Source organism: Geotrypetes seraphini, chromosome 14 (assembly GCF_902459505.1).
Source record: "Geotrypetes seraphini chromosome 14, aGeoSer1.1, whole genome shotgun sequence".
In the NCBI taxonomy this organism is placed as follows: Eukaryota; Metazoa; Chordata; class Amphibia; order Gymnophiona; family Dermophiidae; genus Geotrypetes; species Geotrypetes seraphini.
In genome coordinates this window covers 1,235,465-1,253,571 of record NC_047097.1, presented here as the reverse complement: position 1 = coordinate 1,253,571, position 18,107 = coordinate 1,235,465, and the positions used below count along the sequence as shown (strand labels likewise).

Genomic DNA, 18,107 nt, shown 5'->3' with positions numbered 1-18,107 from the left:
CTTTATGCAAAATACAGCACCATCTCCAAAAAAGCAGCATCTATGCCACCATTTAAATTAAAAAATGTCACTTAGCTTGAAAAATGTCTATCCAACTTTCATGCTCCATACTTTCTCACAGTCTGCATGTAGAAAAACACTTTGCTATGTTCAGCACACCTAAATCCCGACAGGATACCTATTTTGTGAGCTGACTTTACTGCTCCAAGGAAGGCAATACAAGAGCATTGCGCACATTCACACTTAAACTTCACTGCTTCACAGAAACGGGTGCTGTTCTCAGTCCAACCAACAAAGTTGGGGCAGTCTCCCTGAAGGGTTATACACTTAGAGGGGCATTTTCAAAGCATACGTCTAAGTCCAATTTGGACGTATGGTGTTGGACGTCCAAAGTCGGCAGTAAGAAAATGCTCATTTTCAAAAGGCAAACCACCATACGTCTAGAAATATTTTTTGAAAATCCTCTGTCTGGATGTCCAGGCCATTGGGATGCCCAGACCGTCAGGATGTCTACCTTTAAACTACATTTTTGAAGCAAATTTTATCCAAGTCCAAAATGGCCAGAACAAGACCATTTAGACATGGGAGGGGCCTGTAATGGACTGGCCACCCAGACATAGCAACTGAGCAGTGGGGCACTTTAAAGGGCACAGCTGTGAACTTCACATAAAGGGTGCCAGATAAACATCTCGCCAGAACTCCCTTATAAGTTTTTTTGTTTTTTTTTAAGTTTTCTTTAAAAATTCTGTTTATGAAATCACAGAGTCCAGCCTGGTAATATTTAGGCTACAAGCTGAAAGTGTTTAAGCTGATTGACAATCATTCAGAGCCAGTGAGAGATCTTTAACGAAGGCTATTGGGCGTTACTCCCCATTCACTTCTTGTGAATGGACAAGACATCTGTTTGGACCACGAAGGGCCGCTTGAAGTCTGGGTTAACTGAGATAGGTTCAGAGCCGAAGTCTTCTTTCAATGTGTGAAACACACTGTCCGGCTCCTCTGACTGTGTCTGGTGTGCTCTGTTGAAGTAGTCTAGTCAGATGCTCGGTCTTCTCTGCAAAGTTGGCTATAAACCATCTATAGTAGCCAACTAGCCCTAGGAAGGCTTGCGCCTACTTTTTATTTCACAGTATGGGTGTTTGGGTGATGGCCCCCACCTTCTGAATCTGGGGTTTCACCTGTCCTTGACCAACTGATACTGGACTTCTTGGGATTGGCTTTAAGGCCAGCTTCCCTTAAGCTATGTAGGACCACTTCTTCTTGAACCAGGTGTGACTTCCAGTCTTTGAAGCGTAATATTCTTTTATGCGATGGTTTTCTACAAATTCATAATTAATGTACTGCTATACATGATCACTAATTTTGAATGTAAGTAAAATTAAAATTTACTTTTTTGTAAAGAGAAACTGACCTGTAGCCTCAATATTTCAGTTCATTTCATGTGAAATAAAAAAAAAAATATCCATAGAAGTTCCTCAGCTGGCATCTCTCAGCCATTGTACAGCTTTTATCATTATAATATTCCTCAGATAGTAATTGAATGCTCTAATTTTATTTTTGCACATCTGAAATTTTTTCACTGTTGTATACTTTAGGGATCCAGTCCCTTTTGTCACAAAACAAAGAATGTATATTAACTTCTAGCATTAATTTTATCCACTTATTCTTCAGAGGCAAGAGTGATCTACCTTACTTCATAGCACAGGTTCGTAAAGCCTTTGCATTGTGACTAGCCAGAGATCTTCAGAATTGTGCTAAACTCTCTAGACAGAAATCCTAAGAGAAGGAAACGCTTGCTGAAGAAGTTTACTTTATGAATTATAGCGAGGTGTTCTGTGGTGCAGTGTATAGATACCTACATCTCATAAATGCACCAGTCGAATCTCTGTCATTTGAAAGGAAGCTCCGGAATGAGAGGACATAGGATAAAGTTAAAAGGTGATAGGCTCAGGAGTAATCTAAGGAAATACTTGCGTAGAATAGGTTCCCAGTAGAGGTGGAGGAGACAAAGTCTGTGTCTGAATTTAAGAAAACCTGGGACAGGCGCATGGGATCTCTCAGGGAGAGGAGGAAATAGTGGATGCTGTGGATGGGCAGACTGGATGGGCCATTTGGCTTTATCTGCCATCACGTTTCTCTGTTTCACTTGTAATATCTTAGTAGGCCCCCTAGGCTGTTTTCCCACCCAAGCCAAAAGTCTCCCACAGTTTTTACCATAGAAATGAAATGTATAATGTTTATGTTCATTTATAATTCATTGAATGCATATTGTGATGCCAATAATTGCAATCTTAACCCTGAATTTGGATGATTTCTATATTGCAGATAAACAGCTCAAATTTGTTGTTCTAGTCTTATGATCTCACTATCTCTTCTTGCCTTTCATTGATGATTGATATTTGCCAGAATTTCTCCCTTTAATATTGCCTTTGCCACTGACCAATACGAAATATGGTCCGACAAGTAATTAGCATCGTGTAGCTTATCACAATATGAAACACGATTTTTGTTCCTGGGCAATAAATGTAATTTCCTAATTGCTCATGCCTAAAAAGAATAGAAAATGTCTGTTATTTCCATAAAATTTTGTTTTTCTGACCAGAATAGTCAAATTTTGTAATTTGCCTATTTAAATTGTGAAAACACTGAATTTTTATCTTTTCATTCTTATAAAGACATAAAAAGCAACATATGAATCGCAATCAACATGTATTTATATAGACGTTATACAAAGTTGACCACAGAAGATTTTAAAGTGAGTAATGTTTAGAGATTTATAATTATATTCTAAATCATTTTCATTATAATGTCCTTAGTAGCTGCGTTCAAAGTACAGTATATCATAGCAACATGATGGCAGATAATGGCCAAATGGCCCATCCACTATCTCCTCCTCTCCTAACAGATCCCATTTGCCTGTCCAACTCTTTTTCAATTCAGACACCTCTACCAGGAGACTGTCATTCCACGCATATACCACCCTTTCAGTTAAAAAAAAAAAAAGTACTTCCTTACATTAATCTTGAGCCTATCACCTCTTCACTTCATCATATTCAATCTTATTTGCAGTATATGTTTGTCAAGGTCATTGTAACAGCTTGGGTAGGATTTCCAGGAGGTTTATCTACACACCTACAGCCAGGAAACACTGTCTGAACAGAAAGGTTTTATGTATTACAGTTTTGCCTCACATGCAGTTAATCAAGTCCAATTATTGTTGTGGTATTGCAAAACACTATTCAATAAAGTTTATTCAGTAGAATGTGACTTCCAGTCAGCAAGCATTCCACTTTGACAGTCTCACTCTCTTCATTCCCAGGGCTCTGTAGCAAGCCAAGGCTAGGGACGTAGTTCACCTCTGAGGCTTCTCTGCTTTCTCAAGGACCTCCCCCGACTCACATACTCTCCTCCCTGTCTGAGTCCCGCCTCTCTGACTTAGCAGGGTTGCATTCCTTTTGTTAAGGTGGCTGCCTCTATGCCTGTAGGTTTTGTGTTAGAGTGGGCTATGGGTCTGGGTCCTCTTCTCTGGAGTCCACTGCACTGACCACCACATTACTCCAGAGACCTGCTTGCTGTTCTACTAGGACTGTCCATAAAATCTGAAGCTTCCATACAGACAGGTATGTCTTGCTTCATTTACATCTTTGGGGGTTGGAGGGGGAGTGTTGGGGGTCCTCTGGTCAGTTTGGGCACCTTTTTGGCACTTATTCATTATTGAAACAGGTCTAGCTGCAAACATCAAAATTGCTTTAAGTGGTGCTTAGGGTGAGTAGCTGAGGATTGGGGTCATTCTGTTATGGCACCCAAAAAGTCCTGGCAGATGGGTGGCCCCAATACTAGGTTTTGGGGCTGTGGGAGTAGGAGGGGCTTAAAGACACTGATGTCTCCTAGAGGGACTCAGTCACATCTTGCACTATATTCTGGGGCTTGGACTCCTAGGGGTTGTGGTGTGGAAGAGACTGCTATGCGAGTTGTGCAGGAATTCCTCTTACTGTTACAGTGTCAGCTGCTCAACCTAGCCTGACTTCTAGATTGCCGGCTTCTGCATTAGATGGTGAGCCTGCTGAGCTACTTTGCAAGGTTTTGAAGGAGGGTTTGCTGCATGGCAGTGAGTTTAGGATCCTGGGGTTGGAGGCAGTGGAGCTAGGATGCCGTTTGTAAAGACATGTTGTTAAGCATCTTAAGCGTAAGAATAAGCAGGCTTTGTGGCTCAGGTTGTGGCTGTGGAGAAGGCCGCTATGTGGGCTGTGCAGGGGCCTCCTGTTGCTGTTGCCTGGAGACCAGCAGATTGAAAGGTATAAACCAGATGGGGAGCAATGCTTTTCCTATGGTCATGTGCATTTAAAATTTATTTATTTATTTTAAGAATTTCTAAGGCCTAAACGGTTTACATGTAAAACAAAATAAAAACACATAAACATGAATGAGCAAAAACTCAGAAAATGGAGCCTGCTGTCTGCATAGGCGGGAGAGAAGGAGGCTTCAGCCCACCAAGCACACAGCAGTGCACACTGGGAGCTTGAGTTAAAGAAAAAACACATTGTTTACATATTTCAATACAAGCAATCTGTTCCCATGAATGAGTCGGTTCAGCGAATGGCCACCAGGATGATCCTGGGGCTCAAGGATGTCTCGTATGAAGACAGGCTGCACAAGTTGCGGCTATACTCTCTCGAGGAACGTAGGGAGAGGGGAGATATGATAGAGACGTTTAAGTACATCACTGGTCGAATAGAGGTGGAAGACAACATTTTCCTTCTAAAAGGGCCCTCGTCCACAAGGGGACATCCGTTGAAAATCAGGGGGGGGAAATTTCATGGGGATACCAGGAAGTACTTCTTCACTGAAAGAGTGGTGGTCCATTGGAACGAGCTCCCGGAGCAGGTGATCATGGCCAGCAGCATACAAGATTTTAAGAATAAATGGGATGCCCACGTCGGATCCCTACGAGGGTAGCATAGAGGAGGGCAGATTGGGGACGAGTGATAGAGTGTAGATTAGGGGAGGGTTGTTGGAGTGGGCAGACTTGATGGGCTATGGCCCTTTTCTGCCGTCATTTTCTATGTTTCTATGTAACATTCCCCGCTTGGTATCTGTAGATACCGATGCTATTACTTATACACATAGTCCATCCAAAGTCCATAAGTAGCTGGAGCTTGAAGGCTTGCTGACTTCCGGCTGCTCCCATCAATGTGGGGGCAGAAAACATGAAAAAAAACAAAACCTACTGTATCAAATTGAAAGGGTTTGGCAAGAAAAATGTCCATCTGTTCCTTTATCAAAAATAATTAGTGGTGAAGTAAATACTCTCAAAATGTACAAAACTGAGAGGTCAAAATCGTTTTAAGAGCATTTGCCTTTATTTATTATTATTTTTGCACCAAAGTCATACACAGTGATGGGACGCTGGGTTCGGCTATAGGAGCCACGGCTCTTGGTCATATTACACAATCTGAGTGTATGTGAAAACAGTATAATCCTATCTTTTGACATTCTTATTTATGTTTCACTATTTGATCTATATATTGAGAAGTCTTGTTTCCAGCAAACATCTGTTCCTTTATGCCATTTTTTGAATATTTTTCTTTTTTTGAAAATTAGCCCCATAGTGGAACTTAGCGAATAAAATGTTGTAATAGTAGTATTTGATTGTTGGTTTAATAATGTCATCCTTCCTATCTTTTATTTCAAAAATATCTGAAACATGGCTATTGAACTTTTTCTACTGTTTCTTCTATAACTACTAGATTTGTCATTCCTAATGAATGTATTAGCCCTTTCAGTTATAAATTAACGAGAAGCATTTAGACCTGGATTTTTAAATGGCATCTAACTTAATTGCAGTCATTGGCTTGAATTGGTGTGGTAATTAATCATGCCATTTAAAACCAATTTAAAACTCATTCAAAAAGTAGATACCTGCATAAGCGTTTAATCAAATTTTAAATAAAACGTGGAAACTTGGAATCGTACCCATCGGCACCGAAGTTCAAAGTATGCCTATTCAGGGGCAGAGATGACCATAGGCACCTTAAGTGCCAGAAATGTAGGTCTTTAAAACCCTGGCCTACATTACCAGTTCCTAAGTTTTTTCCTTAGATGCCAGTAGCTGTTAATGACGCCTAAATGTGATTGACATGTGGCCAGTGCCATTTTTCTCAGTGCCAGCCAATTAAGTCACCATTTTCCGACTCTGGACCTTAGGAATTAAGTGGTCTATAAACACCAAGATTAGATTAGATGATAGGCTGGTAGAAAATCTGATATTAAGATAACTGGAAAAGATATTCACTCTTTTTTGTTTCGCAAGCCCCAACCCATCCCCACACACAAAGCAAACATTTAATATGGACCTCTGGGTTATTCTTGGTCTACAGGGATTACAACAGTCTTAAAATATATTTTGGGATTATTATCTGATTTCTTTCTCTCTTATCCCAGCAATGCGTCTCCAGCTCTTGGTCATGGAGAAAATGAAAGGCAAAAACCAAACCTCTCTGACCGAATTCATCCTGTTAGGATTTTCTGACCTTTCCAAGCTGCAGAGTTTACTTTTCGTTGTGTTTTTGCTCATGTATATTCTCACTCTACTGGGAAACATCAGCATCATCACGATAATTAGAATGGATCCTCATCTTCATACTCCCATGTACTATTTTCTGACTAATTTATCATTTGTAGATCTCTGTTACTCCTCCACAATTACTCCAAAGGCTTTAGCTGACTTCAGAGTCAAGAAAAGCACCACCTCCCTTTTCGAATGTGCTACACAGCTGTATATGTTTGGAATTCTGGCAACTGCTGAGAGTCTTTTGTTGATAGTAATGGCGTATGATCGTTACATGGCAATATGTAACCCATTGCTTTATACTGTCGTAATAACAAGGAGAGTTTGTATCCGACTTGTGTTCAGTGTGTATATGATTAGCATAGTATATTCATTAATACAAACAGGTAATATATTTTCTATGACTTTCTGTGGATCAAATGAAATCAAGCATTTCTATTGTGACATCCCTCCACTTTTAAAACTCTCCTGCTATGATACCTTTTTTAATGAGATGGTGCTGTCTATTCTCGCTGGTATTATTTCTGTTATAATCATTACTTCACTAGTTCTCTCATACAGTTGTATTATCTCTGCAATCCTGAGAATCCGCTCGCCAGAGGGCAGACACAAAGCGTTCTCCACTTGTGCATCTCACTGCTTCTCAGTGATTTTATTTTTTGGGACTCTAATCTTTATATACGTAATCCCAAGTTCCCATTTCTCTATGTACATAAATCGTGTGGTTTCTGTAGTGTACACAATGGTAATCCCTATGGTAAATCCCATGATCTACAGCCTCAGGAACAATGATGTGAAAGAAGCACTAAGAAAACTCTTGGGGAAAAAAGGGTTTTGTTAAGCAAAGAATTTCCTCTCATCTTTATCTTTATGTTTATATTTAATAGAATATTTGATAACTCCTTAGCTTGGTGAGGTCAAAGTGATGTACAATAATAAAAGTTCCAGAACAAAATCAGAAAAGTATCTCAGTCATTCATACAGAGTTCAGCTGATCATGTGGGAGCGCATCCCTCCAAAGCAATTGTTTAAAAATAAGTTTGCAACAGAAGGTTTTATTTAAACTACCTTCCATAATGTATAAAAACCTGAAGTTGGTTCTACAGGAAAGGAGGCAATGAAAAGAACTTGACTCCTGAGTAAAAACCTATAGATCCTTAGGAAAGTGATGAAATGAATCGCCATTCTAAAATCAAGAAGAGTCTTCTAACAAATTGTTCATTTGAATAAAGACTTATATTGGTTGATCTAGACATCCACCTTGTCTTCTTTTTGTTGTTGCACCCTTATCCCAGGACAAGGGGTTCTTCTTTTGCCTGCTTTATCCTTTGTCTGCCATCATGTTTCTGTTTCTATGTAAATAAATAAACTCACAGTTCAGTTAATCTTAAGGATTCTTGTTTTCTCCAAAGTCCACATTTTACCAGCACATCCCAGAGATAGGGGTAGCCAGAAGTTAAGGATAATATTGTACTTCAGAGCTAAGCTGCATTTAGACTTGCAGATTCAAAGGTGTAAACCAGATGGGGAACAATGCTTTTCCTGTGGCCATGTGCAGCTAAAAATGGAGTTTAAACAGAACACACAACAAAAGCAGGCAAGAAAGCCTACCAAGCGTACAGCAATGCACATTATAAGCTTGTCTTAAAGTCATAAACCTTATTTATACATTTCAATACAAGCATCCTGCTCCTAGGAATGTGGAGGCAGAACAAATGGCAAGAAGGAAAGAGGAGGTAATGATGCCCCTGTATAAGACTCTGCTGAGACCTCATTTAAAATATTCTTCAAAAAGATAAAAACAGGATGGAGTCAGTCCAGAGGAAGGATACTAAAATGGTCGGTGTACATAGCCATGTAGTCAAACTTAAAGATCTCAATATTTTTGGAGAAAAGGCAGAAGAGGGGAGATAGAAATTTAAATACCTACATGACATAGATGTTCATGAGGTCAGTCTCTTTCAACTAAAAAGAAGTTCTGAAATGAGGGGGCATAGCATGAAAGTGAAAGGGGATAGACTAAGAAGTAACCACAGAAAGCACTTTTTCACATAAAGTGTACTGACTATGTAGAATGGTCTCCCCGATGGAAGTGGTGGAGAAGAAAAATGTATCTGAATTCAAGAAAGCCTGGGATATGTACGCTGGATCTCTAGCCATAAGGTCATTCAGACTTTTACCAAACAGTAATTGCCCTTTAAAAGGTAGCTTATTGAGTTTCACCTTGGAGGATGAATCATCAGACCACTGCCTGATCCAGAACCTCCTACACATGGAGACAGAGTACGCTGAAGTGATCATACAAGACATCTTCCACATAATCTATGCCTGAAATCGAAAAAGGAAGATCCTAGAGCACAATAGTGTCAGGATCATGGCGAAGCTTTGAACGGCAGGTTCTGGCACCCACTGCTGCTTTCAGACTGGAGGCCGCTGAATCAAAGACCCGTTTGAGAACAAAATCATTCCTATGGTCCTGTGCATCTTTTAGCACAGCCCCTCTATCACTAGGGAGAGGTATGCTTGGTGACCTATGCCACCAAGGAATCCATCTTTGGGGACGCAAAATGCTGGTTAAAAGTTTCTGCCATTGGATAGAGTTTGGACATGGCCCTAGCCACTCTCAGAGGACCTTCCGGTGCCTCCCAATGATCCGTGAGCATTTTTGCGATATCTGGATGATCAGGAAAGGACGAAGACTGTGGTTTTTGTGCTACTCATGAGAGATCATTCCGCCGCCACTGACTGATCCGCCTCCAATTTCAATTCCTGGAGATTCAGAAATCAATCCAATCAAAGTAGAGGGCTTAAAGAGCCTCTGCACAGAGGGGTCCTCTCCCAAAACCAGATCGTGGAGCTCCGGGATTGCAGCTACATCTCCCACAGTGGAGGTGCCCACCTACATAAGCAAAGGCATGGTTAAATCATCCGTATCATCCTTGTCATCAGCTGGTGTATCGTCCCTAGCCAACTCCGGGACTCTGGACTGTAGACCAAGTACTAAGAAGGGGCGATCCCTGACACCAGCAAGGATGCCATAGGAGGCATATTTGGCTTTTTCTTGGCTAGATAAGCTCTGGAAGAGCATGTTAATGAAACCCTCATCTGGACCAGTAGCCACCTCCTGAGAGCTCTTAGAAGGTTTAGATGACTTTGATGCACTCCAACACACAAGAACCTGCCAGTCCAAAAAAATAGCAGGATTCCATGCTACTAACATCCAAGTCTATAACGTGTTTATTCCTCCCAATCTTTTCTATCTATTTATTTAAGTAGTTCAGCTGTTTTATTAATTTGTAGACAAAGTAATAAGATAACAGAACAAAGAAGAGCCGCGGATGTGGCTATTGATTGCACTTGTAATCCAGATGTCTAAGGGATTATCTAGACAGCAGAAGGGATTCTAAACTAAACTATATACATGTTAATGGTAATAATAGTAATAAGATGTCACAGCAGGTGTTTGAGTTTCTAAAGTAACAGGAGATTAGCTATATGGAGGGTCTTTGGGATGTTGCCTATGGACAGAAGTGAGCCCCTTGAGGGAATCCAAAATAAGTCTGATCTTACTAAAAATCATCTGAACATCATGTTTAACACTATTCCTTTTGTCTTGATCACAATTTCAGGAATAGGTATTGCCACTCATCCAATTAAGCTGTGTCTATTTTTTAAACACCATATCAGGACGCCAGTATCTCTTTTATACCAGACACAGACAAAAGGCTGATGCATGAGAGCAAGTGATACACTGTTCATTGCTGTTTCTCAGTTAACATAAGAACATAAGAATTGCTGCTGCCGGATCAGACTAGTGGTCCATCGTGCCCAGCAATCCACTCAAGCGGCAGCCCTCTGTCAAAGACCAGCGCCCTACCTGAGTACGTTCCAGTTCAGCAGGAACTTGTCTAACTTTGTCTTGAATCCCTGGAGGATGTTTTCCCCTTTGACAGACTCCGGAAGAGCATTCCAGTTTTCTACCACTCTCTGGGTGAAGAAGAACTTCCTTACGTTCGTACGTAATCTATCCCCTTTCAATTTTAGAGAGTGCCCTCTCGTTCTCGTTACCTTGGAGAGGGTGAACAACCTGTCCCTATCTACTAAGTCTATTCCCTTCAGCATCTTGAATGTTTCGATCATGTCCCCTCTCAATCTCCTCTGTTCGAGGGAGAAAAGGCCCAGTTTCTCTAATCTTTCACTGTACGGCAACTCCTCTAGCCCCTTAACCATCTTAGTCGATCTTCTCTGGACCCTTTCGTGTCCTTCTTCATGTACGGCGACCAGTGCTGGACACAGTACTCCAGGTGAGGGCACACCATGGCCCGGTACAGTGGCATGATATCCTTCTCCAATCTGTTCGTGATCCCCTTCTTTATCATTCCTACCATTCTGTTCACTCTTTTTGCCGCCGCCACACAGTGCATGGATGGCTTCATCGACTTGTCGATCATAACTCCCAAGTTAAATATTATGATGGGGCTCCCCTGGGAGGGACAAGACAGTCCTGAGGCAGAAGCCATGGATTGGGCTGAAGCTGAGGAGAAGCATCGTAAATGCTGGAAGAGAGGAGTACACAGGAATGGAGAGGCCACATGACCAGGCATCAGAACTACCCCTCATGGAGAGCCGTGAATTGGAAATCAACTCAGGGTGGCCTCAGCAATAAAAGGATCAGATTCCTCACCTTACCATCACAAGGGGTGGGTGGGCGGGAGGGCGGCTAACACAAGAGAATGCTATCTCAAGTTTTGTCAGTGATGGAGAATGGAGAGGCAGCTGGGAGCTCTACTTTCCCCCCAGAGGGAATTGATGATAAACTCCTCTTGCCTGGAGGGGCAAGACATTCCTGATGCAGAAGTCATGGATTAGTACATAAGAACATAAGAATTGCCGCTGCTGGGTCAGCCCAGTGGTCCATCGTGCCCAGCAGTCCACTCCCACAGCAGCCCTTAGGTCAAAGACCAGCGCCCTAACTGAGACTAGCCTTACCTGTGTACATTCTGGTTCAGCAGGAACTTGTCTAACTTTGTCTTGAATCCCCTATAACAGCCTCTGGAAGAGCGTTCCAGTTTTCTATCACTCTCTGGCAGTGGAGAAGGGGTCAGAGAGAGTTAATTAGTGGATGGGGACAGTGGACTCAGGGAGGAAGAAATGCTAATAGGGGGAGAACAAGGAAGGCATACAAGCCATAAGGGGTGGGGGGCTGGGCTGTGGGCTTATCAGAGACCCCGGGGTGTGAGAAAGATTTCTTAGAGGGATTTTCCTTGATTGTTTACTGGAGGACATGGGAATGAGGCACTGGGGGCACTAAAGACATGGGAAGGAGGCACTGGGGACACTAAGGACATGGGAAGGAGGCACTGGGGGCACTAAGGACATGGGAAGGAAGCACTGGGGGCACTAAGGACATGGGAAGGAAGCACTGGGGGCACTAAAGACATGGGAAGGAGGCACTGGGGACACTAAGGACATGGGAAGGAGGCACTGGGGGCACTAAGGACATGGGAAGGAGGCACTAGGGGCACTAAGGACATGGGAAGGAGGCACTGGGGGCACTAAGGACATGGGAAGGAAGCACTGGGGGCACTAAAGGCAGGAAGGGGCACTAAGGACATTGGAAGGAGGCTCTGGGGCACTAAAGACATGGGAAGGAGGTACTGGGGGCACTAAGGACATGGGAAGGAGGCATTGGGGGCACTAAAGACAGGAATGGGCACTAAGGACATGGGAAGGAGGCACCGGGGGCACTAAGGACATAGGAAGGAAAGATGGAGGGAATAGAAAGGGACAATTATTGGGCCTGAGTGCAGAAAGAAAGAAATGAAAGGATACATAGACAGAAGGAAACGCAACCAGAGACTCATGAAATCACCAGACAGCAAAGGTAGGAAAACATAGTAACATAGTAGATGACGGCAGATAAAGACCCGAATGGTCCATCCAGTCTGCCCAACCTGATTCAATTTAAATTTTTTTTTATTTTTTTTTTATTTTTTTTCTTCTTAGCTATTTCTGGGCGAGAATCCAAAGCTTTACCCGGTACTATGCTTGGGTTCCAATTGCCGAAATCTCTCTGAAAACCTCTAAACCCTCCCAGCCATTGAAACCCTCTCCAGCCCATCCTCTCCTAAACGGCTATATACAGACACAGACCATGCAAGTCTGCCCAGTACTGGCCTTAGTTCAATATTTACTATTATTTTCTGATTCTAGATCCTCTGTTTTCATCCCATGCTTCTTTGAACTCCATCACCATTTTCCTCTCCACCACCTCTCTCGGGAGCGCATTCCAGGCATCCACCACCCTCTCCATAAAGTGGAATTTCCTAACATTGCTCTTGAATCTACCACCCCTCAACCTCAAATTATGTCCTCTGGTTTTACCATTTTCCTTTCTCTGGAAAAGATTTTGTTCTACGTTAATACCCTTTAAGTATTTGAACGTCTGAATCATATCTCCCCTGTCTCTCCTTTCCTCTAGGGTATACATATTCAGGGCTTCCAGTCTCTCCTCAAACGTCTTCTGGAAATGATTTTATTTTCAATTTAGTGATCAAAACGTATCAGTTTTGAGAATTTATATTTGCACTATATTTGTCTATTTTTCTATAGTTACTGAGGTGACCGAGCTCGCGGAGATGGGCCGGAAACGGGGTTTTAAAATTTTAGTCCTAGTAGTTTGCCGGTCCACAAAATAATTCTTTTATTTCTGCCGGTCCACGGGTGTAAAAAGTTTGAAAAATACTGATCTATGCTCTCCTGGAGATCCCGCTCCTAATGACCCATCCTTAACTCCACCCTCTTAGGGATCCCACATGGGCATCTCATTTACCCTTAAAATCTGGCACGCTGTTGGCCTCGATTACCTGTATCGGAAGCTTGTTCCAATGATCAACCGCTCTTTCGGTGAAGAAATACTTTCTGGTGTCACCATGAAATTTCCCGTCCCTGAGTTTAAGCGGATGCCCTCTTGTGGCTGAGGATCCTTGGAGAAGGAAAATATCTTCTTCCACCTCGATACGTCTAGTGATGTATTTAAATGTCTCAATCATGTCTCCCCTCTCCCTACGTTCCTCGAGAGAGTAGAGCCGCAATTTGTTCAGCCCCGAGACCATCCTGGTGACCATCCGCTGAACCGACTGTGCTCTTAGCACATCTTTACGGTAATGTGGCCTCCAGAATTGCACACAGTATTCCAGATGTGGTCTCACCATGGTTCTGTATAACGGCATGATGACCTCAGGCTTCCGGCTAACAAAACTTCTGCGGATACAACCTAACATTCGTCTTGTCTTAGATGAAGCCTTCTCCACTTGATTGTCAGCTTTCATATCTGCACTTATGATCACTCCCAAATCTCATTCTGTTACAGTCCTAGCTAAGATCTCATCATTTAAGGTGTAAGTTCTGCACGGATTTCTACTGCCGAGGTGCATGTTCTAAGTGTTTCTTTGTCTACCTTGTAATACTTCAGGGATCCTGTCCCTCATGTCACAGAACAAAGAATATACAGTATATTTACTCCTAGATTAGTTTTATTCACATATTATTCAGAGGCAAGAGAAGATACCATTCATTCTGCCTAGGTAAGAAGAAGCAATTAAAATGATCTGTATTTGCGAACATGTCCTACAAATTTACTGTCTGTAATGTTGCTTGATTGTGACTTTACAGAGAAGTTCATGAATTTGCTGGAATACATCTCTCCAGAAAGAGATCCCTGTGATCTTGAGCATGTCGCTTATCCTTCCACTACCTCAGGTGCAGACTTAGAGCCCCTTTTACTAAAGTCATCCACTTACAAACATTTAATTACAGGGCCCACCTCTTGATAGCGCTATGAGTATTTAACTGCGCAGGAACAGTTCCTGGACAGTTAACTAGCATTTAGCTGGCTAATTGTTAATATTCAATGGGATATAGTCGATTATCTCTGCTGACTATTCATGGTTAGTGGCTAGCCGGCAACCAGCTATGTTGCCGCAGATATTCAAATGGTGACCTGCTAAGTTTGTTATTATCATTCTTTTGTATTTTAATGTATGTATAACTTTGGATTTTAATGTAATTCGCTTAGTATTTTATGTATAAGTGATTCATCAAATTTCGAATAAACTTGAAACTTTAGTGGGAAAATCGGACTCCATAAAGAGCAATCCTATCTTGCCCACTATTAAACGGCCAGCACTAAATATCTGCTTAGCTGATTAATACCTCCTCCCTCCCCCCCCCTTCGGAAACTTTACTGCCACAGCCAGTGAGAAAAAAAACTCTAACATGACTTGATAAAAGGGAGAGGGGTAAGTTAGATTTGGCCAAAGGTAAAAAAATAAGATATTCAAAGCTGGTCACCCAAAACGGCTCAGCATTGAATATTCGAGTTCAGCGCTAGTGGCAGGCGGCACTGCACGGCTCAGGCCCACAGTGAATATTGACAGGAACAAAAAGAAATAAGGCTTCCTGTGACTGGACCTAAGGGCCGCCGCGTGAGGGGACTGCTGGGCACGATGGATCATTGGTCTGACCCAGCAGCAGCAATTCTTATGTCTACAAAATCCTAAGTGGTATAGAACAGGTACAAGTGGATTAAGACTAGAGGACACTCGATGAAGTTACAGAGTCATATTTTTAAAACCAACAGGAGGAAATATTTTTTCACTCAGAGAATAGTTAAGCTCTAGAAAAGCATTGCCAGAGGTTGTAGTAAGAGCGGTTAAAAAAAAAGGTTTGGAGAAGTTCCTGGAGGAAAAGTCCATAGTCTGCTGTCGAGACAGACCTGGGGGAAGCCACTGCTTGCCTGGAATGTTGCCACTATTACTTGTGACCTGGATTGACCACTGTGGAAACAGGAGACTGGACTAGATGGGCCATTGGTCTGACCCAGTAAGGTTATTCTTATGTTCTTCTGTGGTCTGTTAGTCTATTCCAGTCAGCTCCTAGGAACTCAGAGACACTATTATTCAAGTTGTGCCCATCTGGCTTGACTGATTACCATAGCTATGTCAAAGAAGTGTCTTTTTGATATTTTTCTTTTGCCTTTTCTTCAATTGGGCCTTGCCAGGACAGTGAAGTTGTTGACGTGAGTGCTATGAGAGACTTGCTGAAGAGAGGCCGAGGCCACAAATACCGGGAGACCCCTTCCCACAGTCTCAAAGGTATGGGAATGAGTGGAGATCATCACCCACACTCTATCGAGCCCGGATCCTGCTTGAAATCTGTGCTCATTAAAAGTCGTGCCGATTTCGTTGCAGGGCTAGGAGAGAAATTTCCCAAGTCAGCAACTAGTTGTTATTGAAGGCTGACGGGACTGGTTTCTTCTCTGGCTGTCCTTTCCACATAGTGAAACAGGGCGCAGAGCCAAGACTGAGGTTAGCTTTGAGTCAGAGATGCAGGGAATCTCCCTCTTGGGTTTTTCCCAATATCATGTGACTTTTGTCTTTCTCTTTGGTTTTTCCTCCTTGACACAATCCTTCTTCACATTTCTGCTGTCATCGCACTATTCCATTACAGCCTTTTCTTTATTTTTGTGAATGTTCTTGTTTGAAATGAGTTGCATAAATAAACTTCAACATATGAGCATCACTTGAAGCAGAAAAATCCTCAGCTGGGGTTCCAGCAGTAACTCTCTTTCTTGAGACCCTTATGTACATAAACTGTGCTAACATTTCTTAGGGCTGAAATGATCTGCTTAGAGGAAGTTTCAGAGCTTACAGGAAATGTCGTGTGATTTGACTTCTTCATTCTCTTCAGCCCAGACACTGAGTTCCTGTTTTTCGGGGTTTCATGCTGATTGATGTGAGATGCCATATGACGACACAGAAGCTGTCCATACCAATCTATGGGCCATGGGTCATCCCTGGACACTGGGGGCCTGATTCTGTAAATGGTGCCATAAGTTAGGTAGTGATAGGTGCCCTACTGCAACCTAACTTAACTGATTATGTTACTATTACGTATTAACGTAGAACAAAATCTTTTCCAGAAAAAAAGAAAATGATAAAACCAGAGGACATAATTTGAGGTTGAGGGGTGGTAGATTCAAAGGCACTGTTAGGAAGTTCTACTTTATGGAGAGGGTGGTGGATGCCTGGAATGCGCTCCCGAGAGAGGTAGTGGAGAGGAAAACGGTGACAGAAAGAAGCGTGGGATGAACACAGAGGATCTAGAATCATAAAATAATATTAAATATTGAACTAAGGCCAGTTACTGGGCAGACTTGTACGGTCTGCTTCTATGTATGGCCGTTTGGTGGAGGATGGGCAGGGGAGGGCTTCAATGTCTTGGAGGGTGTAGATGGGCTGGAGTAAGTCTTAACAGAGATTTCAGGCAGTTGGAACCCAAGCACAGTACCGGGTAAAGCTTTGGATTCTTGCCCAGAAATAGCTAAGAAGAAAAAATTTAAATGGAATCAGGTTGGGTCTTTATCTGCCGTCATCTACTATGATTCAATTGGCTTTAATTGGGCCTTGCCATTACAAACCAATTAAAAGCTCATAGGCACCCAAGTTGTATTTAGAGGTGACCTTAGGTTCTCAAAAGAACCTGGCTGTCTGCAATGTAGGCCTTTAAAGCCCTGTTGCCTATGTTTTGCGATAGGTACCATTAGCCACAATTCTTTAAACGGTGCCTGAGCGTGATTGACACACGGCCGGCACCTTTTTTGTAGGCGGCTGCCAATTTAGGCACTGTTTATAGAATCCAGTCCTCTCTATATAGAGGCCTCATATTAGCCTCTCTCTCTTTACCTTGTTTTTGATCCTGATATCACATGGCTTTCAGAATGAGTCATAGGGCGCCCAAAGACCTGGATTATTTATGCAAGCCCGCAACATTTTTGAGAATATTGTAGCAGTTTGGGCATCATGAGAGTAATTCCATAAGGGGGCTCAAATCTCAAACCTATTCTAGTCTTTTAAGTAGATTGTGGTGAAATCAACTTAGCAGGGTTTAAAAAAGGTTTGACTAATTTCCTAAAAGAGAAGTCCATAGGTCATTATTGAGATGGGCTGGGGAAATCCACTGCTTATTCCTAGGTTAAGCAACATAACATTTGTTTTACTATTTGGAACCTGGGTTGGCCACTGTTGGAAACAGGAGACTGGGCTTGATGGACCTTTAGTCTGTCCCAGGAGGGCACTTCTTATTGCAGGCATATGGAATTCCTGGTCCAATGTTAGACTGGTTTAAAACTTTTCTAAGTGATAGGCAGCAAGAAATTTGTATTGGGGACATTAGAAATTGGGCTGCGTCCAGGCTCGGCCCTCTTAATAATATTGTTTCATATGTATTTAAAACTTCTATATCAGAAATTAAAGAATTTGAATGTTCATTTACCATTTTTATGCAGGTGATGTTGCTATACTGAAATTGTTCTTGTGATTCAAATATTGAAATCAGTTTTTGGAGAAATTGCAGATGGTTATAGGTAAATAAATTTGCGTTAAATGTGAATTTATCAGGTAGAAATGGAGAAATTTATCATGAAATTGTTTCATGACCAAGAAGGGCTTACAGTATATCAAATCAAACTTGCATTTTG

The 18,107-nt window shown here is 42.1% G+C and overlaps 1 protein-coding gene across 1 annotated transcript; it reads left to right on the top strand.

Moving 5' to 3' along the window:
* The first annotated feature begins 6,464 nt into the window (after positions 1–6,464).
* On the top strand, positions 6,465–7,409 carry LOC117347944 (olfactory receptor 5AP2-like). Its single transcript, XM_033919447.1, has one exon. The coding sequence runs from the start codon at positions 6,465–6,467 to the stop codon at positions 7,407–7,409; it is 945 nt and encodes a 314-aa protein (XP_033775338.1).
* Positions 7,410–18,107: the final 10,698 nt, after the last annotated feature.